The sequence below is a fragment of the Canis lupus genome, chromosome 22 (assembly GCF_048164855.1).
Source record: "Canis lupus baileyi chromosome 22, mCanLup2.hap1, whole genome shotgun sequence".
Lineage (NCBI taxonomy): Eukaryota > Metazoa > Chordata > Mammalia > Carnivora > Canidae > Canis > Canis lupus.
This window is the reverse complement of record NC_132859.1, coordinates 50,612,655-50,625,431: the sequence shown is the minus strand read 5'-3', so window position 1 is coordinate 50,625,431 and position 12,777 is coordinate 50,612,655. Positions and strand designations below refer to the sequence as shown.

General features: G+C 38.3%; 2 protein-coding genes and 1 long non-coding RNA gene across 8 annotated transcripts in view; 1 reads left to right on the top strand and 2 right to left on the bottom strand.

Annotated features, from left to right (window-relative positions):
• TCAIM (T cell activation inhibitor, mitochondrial) overlaps positions 1–7,278 on the bottom strand; it is a 53,677-nt gene extending 46,399 nt beyond the window's left edge. For 3 of the 5 annotated variants that reach the window (XM_072793570.1, XM_072793568.1, XM_072793572.1), the window contains exon 1: positions 7,154–7,269. In XM_072793570.1, the coding sequence (XP_072649671.1) occupies position 7,154 (1 nt within the window). In that variant the 5' untranslated portion in view covers positions 7,155–7,269. Of the gene's footprint in view, positions 1–7,091 lie in introns of all 5 variants that reach the window. The other 2 variants (XM_072793571.1, XM_072793569.1) reach the window with 1 other exon arrangement.
• The window catches only part of LOC140614338 (uncharacterized), a 55,032-nt gene that overhangs the window by 25,154 nt on the left and 17,101 nt on the right, over positions 1–12,777 (top strand). The window lies entirely within an intron of this gene.
• The window catches only part of TOPAZ1 (testis and ovary specific TOPAZ 1), a 77,978-nt gene continuing 74,169 nt past the window's right edge, over positions 8,969–12,777 (bottom strand). For both annotated transcript variants that reach the window (XM_072793566.1, XM_072793567.1), the window contains 2 exons: positions 12,265–12,448; positions 8,969–9,271 (listed from right to left, as the gene is read on the bottom strand). In XM_072793566.1, coding sequence (XP_072649667.1) covers positions 9,052–9,271; positions 12,265–12,448 — 404 coding nt within the window. In that variant the 3' untranslated portion in view covers positions 8,969–9,051. The remainder of the gene's footprint in view (positions 9,272–12,264; positions 12,449–12,777) is intronic.

Genomic DNA, 12,777 nt, shown 5'->3' with positions numbered 1-12,777 from the left:
TTTTAATTCAATGCTTTTAGCATTCAAATTAAATGAAGAACCTGAATATAACATGAAAGGGTGTGGTTCACTTGGTATTTAAAATAAGACCCTGGGATCCCTGGGTGGCTCGGCAGTTTAGCCCAGAGCACGATCCTGGGGTCCCAGGATCAAGTCCCACGTCCAGCTCCCAGCATGGAGCCTGCTTCTCCCTCTGCTTGTGTCTCTGCCTCTCTCTCTCTCTCTCTCACTCTATGTCTATCATGAATAAATAAATAAATAAATCTAAAAATAAATAAATAAGACCCTAACCCTGGAGCATCTGTCCAAAGACAGTCCTAGGCTGTAGTCCCAATTTAGCTCAAGAAGATATAGCTCAACACATAATGAAATTTCATTTTTTATATTAAAGTTTACTTATTTATTTTTTTAGGAATCTCTGTATCCAACGTGGGGCTCAAATTCATAACCCCGAGATCAAGAGTCACTCGCTCTTCTGGCTGAGCCAGCCAGGCACCCCTTATTTTTCATATTATTTAGAAAATGTATGCCATTTAATGGCAAAGATACTAATAAATGAGCTAAAACTGCATAAAAAATGAGAAATACTTGAGAGGTATATGACCGTCCAAAAATATGGGTGGGAAACATGAAATACGCAGCCATGTTCTACCCAACATCCATTATTCAGCATAAAGTGATCCTAAAAGCACCCTTGAAAGCCAGAATTACCGAACAATGCAAAGCACCTTGGCCTACAATACCACAATGCAACCTGTTTTGTCTTTTGCAGCAGTATCTTAGAAAGACATAAAATCAAAATGTCTCCATCTGATGAATAAGGTAGGTGATCCAAACAACATGCTCTACTATACATTGTCAAAAGCAAGACATCAAAACAAATACAACGCTGAAAAGAAACTGTTATAACTGATTTGAAAAATATGTTTTGAAGTTTGAAAATTAAGGTACACTATAAAGACAATCACAAAATTTGAAAAGAATTTAGGAAAGACTGTTTCAAATTTGATTCATAAAGAGTTTTACAGGCAGAGAGCCAAATTACACTAAACTTATATATCTAAACATTTATGAATAAGAATTGCTAGGAAAAGAAGCTCGTTTATCATAAAAAGCAGCTTTATAACTTCAGAGTTAGCTCAGAATTAGTCTCCAAAGAATCACCAAGAGCAAAATTGCAAAAATTATAGAGAATGCATCCTTAATGATTTTCAAACATGGAGCACAAAGTATGTTGTGCAGAGAATTGTGTGTGCGTGTGCAGAGAACTTATGCAGCTTGTTTCAGAACCATTTCTGTAAAAAATAATCAAAGCAAAAAAAAGTTTCTGTACTAACTTGAATTTAAATAAATAGTTTCTGTACTTAAAGTACTGGTTTTCAGCTGTACAGAAAAATTATATATTCACTGTCCACTTTTTTTTTAAAGATTTATTTATTCATTTATTTATGATATAGAGAGAGAGAGGCAGAGACACAGGAGGAGGGAGAAGCAGGCTCCATGCCGGAAGCCCGACGTGGGACTCCAGGATCGTGCCCTGGGCCAAAGGCAGGCGCTAAACCGCTGAGCCACCCAGGGATCCCCCGCTGTCCACTTTGTAATCATAAGGTAAAATTACTATTGTGCAGTGATTGACTAATAAAGGACATTAATACTCAGAAATGTGACAGTGGATTCTCCCAATGAAAATGAAATATTTTTAAATACAAGTCTGAACAGTAAACCATGTTTTCTAGATTTAGAGAGAACTTAAAATTGAAAAAGGCTATTACAAGTTAAGAGTTAGGTGTTTTTCTGCTTGCTTTTCTGGTGAGTAGGTGATTTCCTAAAAAGATTCCCATGGGGGACACCTCAGTGGCTCAGTTCCTTAAGTGTCTGACTCTTGATTTAGGCTCAGGTCATGATCTTGGGGTCCTGGGATCCAGCCCTACATCAGTCTCTGTGTGCAGCGCTAAGTCTGCTTGTCCCCCTTTCTGCTTCTCCCCTAGCTCCCTCTCTCTCTAATAAATAAGTAAAATCCTTAAAAAAAAAAAAAAAAAAGGGAAAAATAAGAGTTCACATGGCAGTAGAATAAAAAGAATTAGCACGTAGGCCCATGATAGCTACCTGATGAGGCAGCCACTAGCCACATGTGACTACTCCAAATTGAGACCTGTTTTAAGTGTAAAGTATGCTTTGCATTTTAAAGATTTAGTACAGAGAATGCAAAGTATCTCTCATTAATACTTTTTTATATTGATTAAATGTTGATTCAATGTATTAAAATTAATCTTAGTTTCTTTTTGCTTTTTTTTTTTAAAGACTTTATTCATGAGAGACAGAGGGAGAGGAGAAAAAGAGAGAGAGAGAGAGAGAGAGGCAGAGACACAGGTAGAGGGAGAAGCAGGCTCCATGCAGGAGCCTGACGTGGGACTTGATCCCGGGTCTCCAGGATCACACCCAGGGCCGAAGGCGGCGCTAAACCTCTGAGCCACCCAGGCTGCCCATCTTTTTCCTTTTTTAAAAGTAAAACACAATCTGATTTTAATTGTCTTCTGCTGTTTACTACTACAAAATGTAAAATTACATCTGTGGTTCATATTATATTCCTACTGGACTGTGCTGTTCTAAGCCAGTTCAAGGCAAAAATATTTTAAGTTAACATGACACTGCCAGAGACGGCAGTCTGTGGAAAGCAAGGTTGCCCTGAGATCTGTATTCAAATCTTGATTCTGGCACTTACCTGTGTGAACAGTGGGGCAAGTTATTTCACCTTCCTGAGTGGGATTATTATTACTATTATTCAGTAAAGTTATTTCACCTTTCCTCATCTAATAAATAATACAGATAGTTCAAAAGCTGTCTGTTCTGCTATAAAATAAGTTTCTTTAATGTGTATTAGCATATGTGCAATTGGTGAATAGGGAAAAGATGCTATATCCTATGCAGTTTATCCCAACACGTTAAAGGTTTGGAGTGATCAGAGGTGGTCTTTCTACAATTACAAAGGCCTCAGTAATATGCAAAAGTTCCTTCTTTTGGCTTACAAACTGATGGCCAGTAGCTTCAAGTATCCCTTGCATTTTTCACAACATCAAGCACTATGAAAAGCTGTTAGTGCAGATGAAAAAGCTGGAGACTTCCACATGTCTTGTTTTAAGTAGTGTGGATTTTTTCTTCATGAACCCTGTTATTTTAGTGTCCTGTCCTATAAGATATCAGGATTTCCAGGAATGTGTGTGTGATTACAGTAGAAACACCTATATAATATGTACTGTCACCCCAATTGCCCTTTAATTCAAGATTTAAAAATGTTCATTAGCTGAGAGCATACTTGCAACTAATACTGTGGTATGGTCTGCTAGAGATAGAAGTAGTTTAGTCAGAAACTTTATTGTAGAAAATGCCAGTTTATTGACTTTTGTTTTTATCAAAAGGGAAGAATTGCAATTCTAATACTAGCAGTAAAGACTAACAAATTTAATACAAATGAAACAATAATAAATACAGATATCATTGTTTGTCCTTGATCTGGTGCTCACTGGACTAGACAGGAAGTTATATGCACTGTGTGTTTAAGAAAAAAATCTTGAAAGATGCATATAAAATCCTGGAAATATCCATTACAGACTATTTCTAAAAGTTAAAATGTACTCTAGAATATTGAATTATTTTTTAGCTCTCTGGATATGGAATACCACATTAGACTTTTGTACATGTTTTAAGGAGTATATGATGTGTAAACGTAGGGGCTACCTGCCTCAGGATTTTTGTGAAACTTAGATATAATAATGCACATAAGGGATTCAGCAACATCTGGCAAATAGAAAGTTCATGTAAGTGGCAACTATTATCATTATATTATTCAGGGTATACAAACTTGTGCAGAATTCCTTTTCACCCTCCTAATAAGGCCTTACATATAGGTAGAACAGGTATTTAGACATCTAAAAACAAATTTCATAATTTGAAAACTCAGAATTATCATAAGAGTGTGTGAAAGTCTTAAAAAAATACAGTGCAAGGCTACAAACAAGTCAAAAATTACAAATGAATGATTTAATTTAATAAACTTTAGGGAAAAAATCTATCAGAACAAATAAATACGGCTGTTTATTCTTATTATTCAAAGACAAATTAGCACTTGCTAAGTAATAAAAACGTTTTCATGGTGGTATTTCTCTTCAAACAAAAAAACTTAAGTGAGTATAATAAAATTATATTGTGCTGTGGGAACTGCATTTTTATTTTTTGGAACTGCACTTTTAAAGAATTAATAAAGCGGTTTTCTCAACTGAGAGGTGGATAACATGAGAGGAAAGAGAGCTTCTTTGCCTTTTGCGAACAATCTCTCCTTCCTGCCAATGGTGGCCAACTCATCTCTCTACAGGAAAATGCCTGTATATATAAAAGATATTCATTTAATTCTGATATACAGTCAATGAAATTATTATTCTAAGATGATTGTTTCCTATTTAAAATCATTGGAAAAAATTAAAAGTATTTTTTTCTGGTTCTGCTGAAGAACCAGACAGGAAATGTGTGGTTTCCCTCTGGAGTCCGATGAGTTTTTAAAGTATTTCCAGTATGATCTCCTTGAAGAGTGGGCTGTGACCACTAGTGACAGGGAAAGCATGATGAGATCAGGATCCAGTTTTGGAAAGGTGGGGAGAAGAAACAAAAGAAGAAACAGGAAATAACCTTTAGGGCATTAGTTGTCAAAGATGGAACATCGTATCTGGGAACTTGTTAGAAATGCAAATTATCAGGCCTTGCCCCAGTCCTGCAGAATCAGAAACTGGGTGCAGTCCAGCAATCTGTTTTAACATGATTTTGGGATTCTGATGCACACTTAAGTTTTTACAGGATTAAAAATACTTCTTTAACAAACTTAGGAAATCTCTCTAGATACTCGATTGTACGTGGAAAAATCAAATAATTTTTAAGTTTTCCTTTAATAGTTCCTTCTTTTCTGTATGGTTTATCTACTTCTGAGCTTAAAAAAAAATTATAAGTGGAAACAAAGTTACACTTCAGCCCACAGGCAGGCATGGCTGCTTGCCTCTTCATGTGGTACAGTTTTTGGGTCAGTCCTTATCTCTCTGCAAGACCAAGAATCCAATTTCATCATTCTAGCCAGAAATAAACAGGCCCCAGGGAAAGGAAAATAAAATCATAACTGATTTTGACTGATAACTACAATGTCAACTTTTTAATTTACTATGAGAAATGTGATTGCTAACAAGAAGATTTAGATCTATGATTCTTTCCCTAATAGGACTGAACTACCCATGAAAGTCAAATGAGTTTTAGTAGATAGAAAATCTGCTTCAGAGTACAGTTGGGTGCTCTCATTTGCTAGTGAGAAATAGCCTGAAAGCCTGGGGCACCAGGTCAAATTGCAGGGTTCTTGTCTCTAAATTTTTCCACAGGTGGTTTTTGCACATATTCCATGTAGCCTACTATTCTTCCATTTGGAAAAGGCTTGGCTTGGGCATGCTGTAAAATATCTAACTCTTCAAACTTGTGAGGCACTCTGGATCCTTAATATACTTAATTTATTAACAGGCATTTACCAAGTTCTTATGTACCAGGCTCTATGCAAAGTATTGGGAATAAAAAAAAAAAACCATTAAGACCAGGAAAAATAACCAAAGAAAGATAATTGTAAAACATAGTAAATGAAATAATACAGCCATGCACTGTGTATTATGGGGAAATTCTCTGGTACTCCTAGACTGAAGGGCGGGTAGTTTGGAAGGTCTTCCAAGGAGATGGAGAACACTCCGGATGAAGGGGTTGGATATGGAAAGTCACAATTCATTTGCAAACCATTGTAAATGGCCACTGTCATCTATTAATTTTTTTAAAAAAGATTTTATTTATTTGTGAGAGAGAGAGAGAGAGAGAGAGATGGACAGAGGAAGAAGCTGGCTCCATGCAGGGAGCCGGACGTGGGCCTCCAGGATGAGGCCCTGGGCTGAAGGCGGCGCTAAACCGCTGAGCTACCCGGGCTGCCCACTGTCATCCATTTAATAGTGATGTTAGCTTTTATTTTGTTAGAATGAAAAATTCTGCTTTTAGCCTAAACTCCGTACTGAGGTATTAAATCTATGCAGTTTGAGGTCAAATCTAGTAGAAAGAGATATCTAATTTGGTGGAAAAGCCAAATTATGGGTTGGTTTATTTATTTTTTTTAAAGTTTTGTTTACTCTGATACAGAAGCAGTAAGTGTATGTTAAATAAAGGTCCTAGGATTGGTCTTTGGCCATTTGGCACAATTTTTACTTGAAAGTAACTGAACAAAGTTTAATATTCTCAGGTTACTCTCATTTAAACTGTGACTTATCTTAGTAACTATACTGCGGTTTTTAAGAGCAGTTTGCTCAAGGAGAAATAAAAGCAGACTATTTTTCATTGCTTTTGACTACTTCTCAGGGAAGCGAAAAAGGCAAAGCATGAAGTCCTACAAATAAATCAACAAATTATAGCAAGAGCAAAGTCCCTAGTTCATTAGATTCCTTCCTAAATCTTCTGCTATGAGGTTTGAATCACAGCGATACGGTAAGGGCTTCGGGGAAACAGCACAGTCGGCAACACCCGTAAGTCGTCTCCCGGTTTCTCGTTTCAACACCAGGGGCAGCAGAAGCGGCGCGGCCGCCCCCAAGCCCGCCCGCCGTCCCAGGCGGACTCCGCCCGGCGCATCGGCCGAGGCCCTACGTCACCGCCGGCCCGGGACCCGACGCAGGATCCGCCCCGGCCCGGGGAAAGGGCGCCGCCGGCCGGGCCTTGCGGACGCGCATGCGCAGCGCGGTCCCCGCCGCCCCACCTCCCCCGCAGGGCCCGGCGCTCCCACCCGCCCTCGTCCCGCTCCACGGGCTCCCAGCGTCCTACGGGGAGTGGTCGCCGGGCCCCCGCCCCCGAGGCCCCCCCCGGTCGCGCGCCGGCCGCGGCGGCTACAGAACTTGCGCCCTCATTGGCCGACGCGGGCCCGGCCCTGCTCCCCGCGCGCCTGCGCGCAGCCGGACGTGGGGGAAGCCCCCGGCGGCCCCGGGCCCGCGCCCACAGCTGGGGCCAGGTGGCCGGGCTGCCGTCCTCGGTCGCCCGCTTACCGCCCGGCCGGGAGGGGGCTCCGGGCGTTCCGCGGAAAGCTTCGGGAGATACGGACACGCACTCCGAGACGGGGCGGGCTAGGCCGGCGGGCGTCGGCAATGACCAGGCGGCAGGTGGCGCGGCCTGCCCGGAACCGAGTGGACAGGCCGGGGAGGAGGGCGGCCGAACGCGCGCTGGCGCGGGAGCTGGGGCGGGGGGGGGGGGGGGGAGCGCGCATGCGCCGAGCGCCCGGGGAGGGGGCGAGCGGGCCCGAGAGCTTTCAGTGGAGAGCGCCGGATACCACAGGGCCTCAGGGCATTCCTTACAGAGCTGTAGCTAATTCTTAGACATTTTCGCCAGTTTACTTTTTGACTTTGGTCCCTTCAGTATCTGGCTATCATCAAACGAGCATTGCCCCCACCCCTTTTAAAACAACGATTCATCTCGGGTTTTGGCTTTATTTTTGCTTGTGTAGCTTTAACCCTAGGAACAGCCACAAATGAAATGAGGCAAATGCGACAACCGCTCTTTTCCCTACCTTTTGGTACTGCTGACAGAGAAAAACAAAAACAAAACAAAACAAAAAAACAAAAAACCTCTTCTATTTGCTCCATCCCTAAGGACTCTTACTCTTGACTTAAAACAACTTGGTCACTTGTAATCCATTCCATTCGATCCCATTTTTTCCCTAAAAGCTTAACTTACCATCTTTAGCATTTTAATCTTTTTTCTTTTTCCATTTTAATCTTTTCAAATGCATCCTGGCCACCAGCACTAAACAGTCTCATCTTTTTCGAATTCCTTTCTTTGGTTTTCAAATTTCCATCTTTAGGAAGGACTAACTTATAAGTGTCCACTTACATTTTTCACTTGTCCTCAAAGGCCCTCAAACTGATGGTAGTAATCTCCAAACTTAATTTATTTTCTAGGTGCTACTTAAGTTATGGCAGTTAAGAGTTACCCGGTTTTTCATACTAGAGAATTGAGCATGTTTAAGTCGTTGCCTTACTTCCCATATCCCATTCCCAAGTGTTCATTTCACGTCTCATCATATGGTAATTGGCATTTTGCTACGTGCTAGGAATTAACTTTTTTTAGTCTTGAGAGTGTATGGACTTAATCCAGTGATGCTATTATCCTGTTTTGAGAACTTTAAGAAATACTTTAGTTCTCCTAGTCATGACTTATTCTTTTATTACTCACCTTATTCAGGGTTTTTCTCTAAATGATTTAAGATTATGGTTTAAAATATCAAATCAAGGATTGAGAATGATCACCTTGGAAAATGACTGTGCTAAAGATCTGGAGGAAGACTTCAGAAAAGGAGTTTTAACTTTCTAAAGGTAGTTAGGAACAGTCCTTGTTAGAGTATTTAGGTTGTGGTGTATGTTTAAAATACTGTTTTCTTTAGTCATACTTAATGTAACAAACTACAAATTTTCAAAATACGTACATTCTAAGATACAGTTATTCAGAGAGTAATTTAAAATTTTTTGGTATAACTCAGGTTGCTCTCAAATCTTGGTGTTTGAATCATTTTTGAATAGTATTTACTATTCTAGATTACATATGCAGCATAGGATTTAGCCACTGTACTGTGTATACACTAAACTTATTTCATACCCCTAAAGGTTTATCTGAAAACTCCAGTTACTTTCCCTTTTATGTCTCCCTCTTATTAAATGCTGCAAAACATTGTGATTTTCCACTGCTTGGATTTCAGAATAAATAGGGGTTTACCATACTTAGGTTTATGTAAGTTAAAGAGAAGTCAAAAAGTAATTTGAATTCAATTTGAATGGTTATCCAGTATGGATAACCATCTGCATCCTTTAACCCCAATTTTTAGTTTGGAAACTATTAACTTAGTATAAAACAATAAAGGGCGAAAGGTGAATATAGTGAAAACTGTCTTTATTGCCTTTTATTTTCAACAATGATTACTTGAACTTAAAAAAAGAAAAAAAAAGCCTTTATTAACTAATGGTTACTGAAAAGCCAAACCTTTCCAGCCCACTTCATATTCTCCTTCAACCATTTCAGGGCAGAACAATGTTCCAAACTATAAACCTGTTCCTTATTAACATTGACAGTCATATGCTTAATGAAGAGCTTTGGATCCGATATTCGAGCAGCCATAATTAACCTTTCCACTGCAGCATGATAATCATCCTTGTTCCAAGATTTGTTTTCTTCACATCTACAAAGTGAACACCTTACAAAGTCAGAAACTATAGTTTCTTCAAAAGACAGTCATTTACATTTACTGGTACTAAGATTTGAGTTTTTTTTTACTGTATTCTAATAGTGGCTTTCAAATTTTTTTGAACATGACACACAGTTTATACTGTGACCCAGTATATACCCTCATACATAGATGGAAAAGTTTCAGAAAACACTTACCCATATGACAATGTACTCTATTTTCTACTCTCTTTTATTTACTTATTTTAATAATATGGTTGCAGAGGTGCCTCCATGGCACAGTTGGTTAAGGTTCCAACTCTTAGTTTCTGTTTCAGGCCCTGATCTCAGGGTCATGAGATTGAGGCAAGGAGTCTACTTAAAACTTTCAGCAATGAGTCTACTTAAAACTTTCTCTCCCTCTCCCTTTGCCCTTCCCCCATGCATGCTTTTTTCCTCTCTTTAAAATAAATACATACGTCTTAAAAAAAAATAATGTGGTTGTTAATACCCTAAACTGATTTCACCACACAAATGCACTACAACCCATAGTTTGAAAAACACTGATCTAGAACACGGCTAATAGCCTCTCTCTGTATCTTGAAAGTTGATAATTGCATAACTCTTCATTGTAATGTACACCAAGAATACAAAATTTAATTTGGAGTTACTAACGGTCATATGTTTTACCTTGATATTTGCTATTTTTAATTATAAGCATATACTTAACAGCTAACATTTGGTAACAGAATTGTAGTTATATATCTTTACCAAATTTCCAGTTATTTTCTTTAGTCTTGATTTAAGATTCTTCACTAAGTGCTAGAATTTACTTTTCTAATAACTCTTCTACCAGTCTCCAAATTTCATAAAATTCATAAAATTCTTATGACTGTTTATCCTAAGGGATAGGGAGTGAGAAGTATTTAAGATAGAGATGTCGCTGTTATATTAGGCATCAGTTGTTTTGTATTCACTGCATCCTGCTCTTGGCACCTGTAGGGCCCAAGAGCAGGGCGCAAGAATGAGCCTACTTGCATTAATACCTTAGTGTGGTACATGGAGTGGTGGCAGTGAGGACTTCAACTTGGTCACACCAAGTTGAACAAATGGTTACAGAGAAGAAGGATTGGTCAGGTGCCTTCTACTACATTCTGGCTTAAGAGAGTAGTGCCTAGAAGCTAGTAGATTGGGCTTATGCCAACTAGGTGCAGGTTTTTCAGTATAAAGAGGAATAAAATTCTGAGAGAGGTGAGCGTAACAAGGCAGGTCTCAGTATGATGATAATAATAGAGAAAATCATATTGTTTGTGACAAAGTTAAAGATTTAGGCATTTCACTAGTTATGCACTGAAGTCACAAACACCCACCAAATTCAAAATGAATAAAAAGGTTGATATATGGGGTAATGGGAAGCTAAAAGAAAACCAAACCCTTCTTGGGTTGGGGAGCCCAAATGCCTCATGCCACTTATAGCGTACAGTAGTAAACATGGAAGCCCTCAGCAAAGAATAGAGCTATAACAAAAAAGCTCATTTTAGTCAGTTTAAAAAATTGTGGACCTAAAATACATTATATCCTGAGGTGCCTGGGGTGGCCCAGTCGATTAAGTGTCCAACTCTTGATCTCAGCTCAGGTCTTGATCTCAGGTCTTGATCTCAGGTTTGTTGAGTTCAAGCCCAGTGTGGTATCTACTTAAAAATTATTTTCTAATTTTCCTCCCCTTAAGTATGGGCTAGATACAAATGACTTGTTATCACATATGGAATTAAGCAGAAATGACAATGTATAAGCTTAGACTAGGTTATTAGATGATAATTCTTCCTGGGTCTCTGCATTTCTAGAAGTTTTGAGAGCAGAGACACAATCTCTTATTCTGCATTTCAAAGATGTTTAGATAGTGAACCACCTTGAAAGACAAAGATAGGTTCTCTTGGAGCAAAGGGCAGGTTTGCTTATAGCCTTATAAGATGGAGATGGTGTTTCCCTGCAGAGCAACAGGGCAGGCAAGCTTATCATTCATCATAATAGATTTAGGTCCCCTAAAGTTCAAGATTACTCTTCTATAACAGAACCCAGTGCATGTGCAGGTATCCAACTGGGCCCATCTGGGACTTGGGAGCAAAACAAGAGATACAAATATGCAGATAATCATGCTGCTTGCTGTACCATAATTGATAACATCTTCTGTTTCTAATGCAAGAGTCTTGCATCTTATGCTGGGATCCAGGTAACTGTCAGACACCAGTAAACTGAAGCAAAATTCTTGTTAAGAAACTCTAAAACAGGAGACCCATGAGATCTGTATTAGTTTCCTGGATAGGATGATAAGAAATTGGAGTAGTATAAGCCTAAATTCTGGGACTTTGAACAAAATTATTTGAAGAGATACCAGTCTGGTCCAACAGCTCCATTATAGTATTATGCATTTGTAACATTTTAAAATGTTAAAATGTTAAATGTTAAATTTAAAATGTTAAAATCTCATTTAAACTGTTATGTAAAACATACAAATGTTAGAAACTCAGCTGATGGCTTTATTTTTCAACAAAATACTTTATGGAACCAAATAAACTATCACATGTTTCCCTTTCAGACCTGATTCTTAGATCTTTTGTGTTGATCAAAAAGATACATAACTTTTAGATAACTATCTAAAAACTATCTGTACACATGAAAAGACTGATACTTAAAGAGGATCCATCTCTTTGAACATCTGACAGCATCTTTGAGGTTGTAAACAAACGTGTTTTTATTAAATGCTATGAGCTTGTCTGGTTTTAAGTCTCAAGTCAAATCCTTTCTCAATTTAAATGTTACCAAAGTTTGTAAATACATATATACACAAGTACACACACACACACACATATAAATGTTTGTATATATATAATATGCATAAAATATATACAACATATATTATAAAATATATATAAACATTTACATTCTAGGGCCGGTGTAGGGAACCATGATCTGCTTTTAGTATGCGCTTAGAAGTTATGATCAACCAACCTTTTCAAAACTATCTGCAGTATCTGTGTAGAAGTTCCAGGACTCTGAATACTACTAGCATTAGATACCAGGAAGATTTCAATAGCTAAAAGCATTTCAATCTCAGATAAATAAGAAGGAATCAGCAGAATTTTTCTATATAAATTTCCCTCCAACGGTGGGTAGCAACCCAATGAAAGAGCACCTGGAAATCAAATAATAGATCAAACTTTACTAAAACCTCAACAGGTAAAAAGCTAGACTTCCAAAATAGTCACACATGATAATTACTTACATTACAGAATGATTCTTCACATCAGCACGTTTATTATATAAATTATATGGTGGTGAGCTTATCCAAGTATATTTGATATTATTCTTTGTGAAATACTTGTCAATTAAATATGAAGAAATACATTTTTAAAACTCTCCTAAAAATGACTTTTAAGCCTTATTGTAATAACTGCCCATTTATTTCAAGCCATAGTCAACACAACATAATTTCAGAATAACTAAAAAACCAGAATAGCAACT